Source organism: Diorhabda sublineata, chromosome 6, assembly GCF_026230105.1.
Source record: "Diorhabda sublineata isolate icDioSubl1.1 chromosome 6, icDioSubl1.1, whole genome shotgun sequence".
Classification (NCBI taxonomy): Eukaryota; Metazoa; Arthropoda; class Insecta; order Coleoptera; family Chrysomelidae; genus Diorhabda; species Diorhabda sublineata.
In genome coordinates this window covers 36678920-36685083 of record NC_079479.1, presented here as the reverse complement: position 1 = coordinate 36685083, position 6164 = coordinate 36678920, and the positions used below count along the sequence as shown (strand labels likewise).

At 24.2% G+C, this 6164-nt stretch overlaps 1 protein-coding gene across 18 annotated transcripts in view; it reads right to left on the bottom strand.

Moving 5' to 3' along the window:
- The window catches only part of LOC130444859 (tropomyosin-2), a 48157-nt gene that overhangs the window by 14744 nt on the left and 27249 nt on the right, over positions 1–6164 (bottom strand). For 8 of the 18 annotated variants that reach the window (XM_056780164.1, XM_056780166.1, XM_056780165.1 and 5 more), the window contains one exon: positions 3818–3880. The exons of 5 other annotated variants lie outside the window; for them this stretch is intronic. In XM_056780164.1, coding sequence (XP_056636142.1) covers positions 3818–3880 — 63 coding nt within the window. Of the gene's footprint in view, positions 1–3586; positions 3650–3817; positions 3881–6164 lie in introns of all 18 variants that reach the window. 5 more of the 18 variants (XM_056780161.1, XM_056780168.1, XM_056780162.1 and 2 more) reach the window with 1 other exon arrangement.

Here is a 6164-nt window from a genome sequence, read left to right as displayed (position 1 = left end):
GAATTTTTCCCAAAATTCGATAATTCGAGCAACTTTTTTTAATAAAATGACTTTTCTCGAGCTAACAGAAAAAATCGATCTCTTTTTCAATATTTTTCATAAATGGAATCATTTTTTTTGAATTTTTTTTTTCGTTTTCTTTAATACGTAATAATTTATCGAAGATTTGCAGAAAAATTAAACAATTTTCTTGAATTTTTCAATGGTTAATTCGATCTTTTTGAAAAATTTAATAATTTTTTCCCAAAATTAGACAATCTGAGCAACTTTTTTTAATAGAATGACTTTTCTCAAGTTAACAGAAAAAATAAAACAATTTTCTAAAAAAAATCGATCTTTTTTTAAATATTTTTTCATAAATGGAACAATTTTTTGAATTTTTTTTCTTTTTTCTTTAATACGTGAGAATTTATCGGAGATTGGCTAGAAAATTAAACAATTTTCTTTAATTTTCAATGGTTAATTCGATTTTTTTGAAAAACCTAAGAATTTTTCCCAAAATTCGATAATTCGAGCAACTTTTTTTAATAAAATGACTTTTCTCGAGCTAACAGAAAAAATCGATCTCTTTTTCAATATTTTTCATAAATGGAATCATTTTTTTGAATTTTTTTTTCGTTTTCTTTAATACGTAATAATTTATCGAAGATTTGCAGAAAAATTAAACAATTTTCTTGAATTTTCAATGGTTAATTCGATCTTTTTGAAAAATTTAATAATTTTTTCCCAAAATTAGACAATCTGAGCAACTTTTTTTAATAGAATGACTTTTCTCAAGTTAACAGAAAAAATAAAACAATTTTCTAAAAAAATCGATCTTTTTTTTAATATTTTTTCATAAATGGAACCAATTTTTTGAATTTTTTTCTTTTTTTCTTTAATACGTGAGAATTTATCGGAGATTGGCTAGAAAATTAAACAATTTTCTTGAATTTTCAATGGTTAATTCGGTCTTTTTGAAAAATTTAATAATTTTTTCCCATAATTAGACAATCTGAGCAACTTTTTTTTAATAGAATGACTTTTCTGAAGTTAACAGAAAAAAATAAAACAATTTTCTAAAAAAATCGATCTTTTTTTAAATATTTTTCATAAATGGAACCAATTTTTTGAATTTTTTTTCTTTTTTCTTTAATACGTAATAATTTATCGGAGATTGGCTAGAAAATTAAACAATTTTCTTTAATTTTCAATGGTTAATTCGATTTTTTTGAAAAACCTAAGAATTTTTCCCAAAATTCGATAATTCGAGCAACTTTTTTTAATAAAATGACTTTTCTCGAGCTAACAGAAAAAATCGATCTCTTTTTCAATATTTTTCATAAATGGAATCATTTTTTTGAATTTTTTTTTCGTTTTCTTTAATACGTAATAATTTATCGAAGATTTGCAGAAAAATTAAACAATTTTCTTGAATTTTCAATGGTTAATTCGATCTTTTTGAAAAATTTAATAATTTTTTTCCCAAAATTAGACAATCTGAGCAACTTTTTTTAATAGAATGACTTTTCTCAAGTTAACAGAAAAAATAAAACAATTTTCTAAAAAAAATCGATCTTTTTTTAAATATTTTTCATAAATGGAACCAATTTTTTGAATTTTTTTTCTTTTTTCTTTAATACGTAATAATTTATCGGAGATTGGCTAGAAAATTAAACAATTTTCTTTAATTTTCAATGGTTAATTCGATTTTTTTGAAAAACCTAAGAATTTTTCCCAAAATTCGATAATTCGAGCAACTTTTTTTAATAAAATGACTTTTCTCGAGCTAACAGAAAAAATCGATCTCTTTTTCAATATTTTTCATAAATGGAATCATTTTTTTGAATTTTTTTTTCGTTTTCTTTAATACGTAATAATTTATCGAAGATTTGCAGAAAAATTAAACAATTTTCTTGAATTTTCAATGGTTAATTCGATCTTTTTGAAAAATTTAATAATTTTTTCCCAAAATTAGACAATCTGAGCAACTTTTTTTAATAGAATGACTTTTCTCAAGTTAACAGAAAAAATAAAACAATTTTCTAAAAAAAATCGATCTTTTTTTAAATATTTTTCATAAATGGAACCAATTTTTTGAATTTTTTTTCTTTTTTCTTTAATACGTAATAATTTATCGAAGATTTGCAGAAAAATTAAACAATTTTCTTTAATTTTCAATGGTTAATTCGATTTTTTTGAAAAACCTAAGAATTTTTCCCAAAATTCGATAATTCGAGCAACTTTTTTTAATAAAATGACTTTTCTCGAGCTAACAGAAAAAATCGATCTCTTTTTCAATATTTTTCATAAATGGAATCATTTTTTTGAATTTTTTTTTCGTTTTCTTTAATACGTAATAATTTATCGAAGATTTGCAGAAAAATTAAACAATTTTCTTTAATTTTCAATGGTTAATTCGGTCTTTTTGAAAAATTTAATAATTTTTTCCCATAATTAGACAATCTGAGCAACTTTTTTTAATAGAATGACTTTTCTCAAGTTAACAGAAAAAATAAAACAATTTTCTAAAAAAATCGATCTCTTTTTCAATATTTTTCATAAATGGAATCATTTTTTTGAATTTTTTTTCTTTTTTCTTTAATACGTAATAATTTATCGAAGATTTGCAGAAAAATTAAACAATTTTCTTGAATTTTCAATGGTTAATTCGATCTTTTTGAAAAATTTAATAATTTTTTCCCATAATTAGACAATCTGAGCAACTTTTTTTAATAGAATGACTTTTCTCAAGTTAACAGAAAAAATAAAACAATTTTCTAAAAAAATCGATCTTTTTTTAAATATTTTTCATAGATTCAATTTATTGAGATTTTTTTTCGTTCTCTTTAATACGTAATAATTTATGAAAGATTCTATTTTTTTTCAAAAAATCGATAATTTTTTAAAACTTTGGTTATTCTCTTTAATACGTAATAATTTATCGAAGATGGCAGGAAAATTAAACAATTTTTTAAAATTTTCCATCGATAATTCGATCTTTTAAGAAAAATTTAGAAATTTTTCTAAAAATCGATAATTTCCTCGCGTTTTTTTTCAAATTTCCAGCAATTCTTTGTAATTGAAAGATTCTCTTAATCTAGCAAAAAAAATAAAACAATTTTTTGAGAAAATCGATTTCATTTTGAATATTTATAAACAAACGGCATCGATTTTTGGATATAAATCTACAACTTTCATAAATTTTCGAGCACTTTCCTCAACGCGTCATATTCTTTTGAAGCTTCACGGAAAACTGAAGCAATTCCCCCAAAATTTCAAAAATATACAAGAGCCAATTCCACCGACAGTTTTAATTCAAAATAATTCGAAAAAAATTAGAAAAAATAATCCCCCGATCTACTTTTTCATATAATTTTCGTTCACCACCGACGCGACGACGACGTTATAATACTAATCCTGCGCCCTTCAAATATACATCAAAAAAAAACAAAAAAAAACGATAAAAAATGAAGAAAATGTCCGTAGCATATACATGACGTGGCGTGGTTGAATACACTATGGGAAGGAAACATAATTCTACCATCATCCGCTATACATTCCGAGAAAGAATTTTTTTCGTTTACCTAGAAAAAAAAATTTTTACCTCTCTCAATTGTTGTTCCACCTGTTTTAACGTAACCGAATACTCGTCCTCCTTGCGGGTGGCCTAAATGTTAGTTAAAATAAATAATAACTCTCATTAGAAACACTTAACAATCGTCGTACATGCTAAAAATAAAATAATAACAAAAAAAAAAAAAAAAACAAAAATAATAACGAAAAAAAGTTTGTTAATGTTAAAGCGATCCAACCAACGTAGGTGTTGTATGTGTACCTCCTTTAGGCGAGTGGTCAAGTTCTTTATTTGATTTTTGTATTCTTCTTCGCGTTGATTGGCCTATACGGAGTTTTTCGGATAAATTACGTCTCAATATTTTTATTAAATATCGTATATTGCAAGCTAATTCCGCGTACGTACATATTTCGAAGAGAAAATTTCATTTTTGGTTTTTTTAGTTTCGCGAATGCGGAATGTGGAAATGAAAATCGAAAAAAAATCTATCGATTCGATAATTACCGCTAGAAAATTTTGGTTTGTAAAGTGTTTTATCAATAAATATTCGAGTGAATAAATTATTCGTTAAAACGAGAGTTTTTTTTTATGAAAATTTATATTCGGCGAACGCATTTTCATACAATTCACTTTTATACACACAGTTAAAACAAAATTTTTCGAGTTATTTCAATCGATAATTCGTATTTCGTAAATGAATCATTATCACACCCCCTGTATATCATTTACAAATATTTTCATTTCGTATCGTACGAATACATCTCAATACAACGATTTTTTCAAAGAATTTTTTGAAAAGTTCGATTTCTTTACGAGAAATTTGAAGAATTTTCGTAAAATTTCGATTATTTGGTCTTTTTCAAATATTTGGAAAGATTTTCCAAAAATTTCTTTCGTGATTGATGAAATTCTTGAGAATCCACAAATTTCCTTAAACTTTTTCGAATGTACAAGCGATTTTTTCAGTCCCTGATAAAATCTAAAATAATATCTCGACGATTTTCTTAATATTTCTCAAAAATCCAAACGTTTCTTCCAAAAAATTAACGACGTTATCCACAATTCAGTTGACTTTCAAGTTTTTTGAGTTATTTCCATCGATAATTCGTATTTCGCGGATGAATAATTGTCACCCCCTGTATATCATATTAAGTATGTTGAAAATAATAAGAATTTTTTTAAAAGTTCGATTTCTTTTTGAAATTTTTCAAAAAATCAATAATTTTCTGAAACTCTAAACAATTTTCGTGAAATTTCGATAATTATTTGGTTATTTTTGAAATATTTCGTAAGATTTTTCAAAAATTTCTTTTTGTAGTTAATCAAATTTTCAAAAATTTCGAGCATTTTATCTTCTAAATACAAAGTTTTTTGAAATTTCGATCATTATTTGGACCGTACTCAAATATTTCGTAACATTTTTCAAAAATTCTAAAATTTTCTTTCGCAATTGATCAAATTTTCCAAAAATCGGTAACGTTATCACCGATTTTCAAACATTTCGAGCATTTTCTCTTCTAAATACAAAGTTTTTTGAAATTTCCATCATTATTTGAACCGTACTCAAATATTTCGTAAGAATTTTCAAAAAAACTAAAATTTTCTTTCGCAATTGATCAAATTTTCCAAAAATCGGTAACGTTATCACCGATTTTCAAAAATTTCGAGCATTTTTTCTTCTAAATACAAAGTTTTTTGAAATTTCGATCATTATTTGGACCGTACTCAATTATTTCGTGAGATTTTTCAAAAATGCTAAAATTTTCTTTCGCAATTGATCAAATTTTCCAAAAATGGTAACTTTATCACCGATTTTCAAAAATTTCGAGCATTTTCTCTTCTAAATACAAAGTTTTTTGAAATTTCCATCATTATTTGAACCGTACTCAAATATTTCGTAAGAATTTTCAAAAAAACTAAAATTTTCTTTCGCAATTGATCAAATTTTCCAAAAATCGGTAACGTTATCACCGATTTTCAAAAATTTCGAGCATTTTTTCTTCTAAATACAAAGTTTTTTGAAATTTCGATCATTATTTGGACCGTACTCAATTATTTCGTGAGATTTTTCAAAAATGCTAAAATTTTCTTTCGCAATTGATCAAATTTTCCAAAAATGGTAACTTTATCACCGATTTTCAAAAATTTCGAGCATTTTCTCTTCTAAATACAAAGTTTTTTGAAATTTCCATCATTATTTGAACCGTACTCAAATATTTCGTAAGAATTTTCAAAAAAACTAAAATTTTCTTTCGCAATTGATCAAATTTTCCAAAAATGGTAACTTTATCACCGATTTTCAAAAATTTCGAGCATTTTCTCTTCTAAATACAAAGTTTTTTGAAATTTCCATCATTATTTGAACCGTACTCAAATATTTCGTAAGAATTTTCAAAAAAACTAAAATTTTCTTTCGCAATTGATCAAATTTTCCAAAAATTGGTAACTTTATCACCGATTTTCAAAAATTTCGAGCAATTTTTCTTCTAAATACAAAGTTTTTGAAATTTCGATCATTATTTGGACCATACTCAAATATTTCGTAAGATTTTTCAAAAATTCTAAAATTTTCTTTCGCAATTGATCAAATTTTTCAAAAATTGGTAAC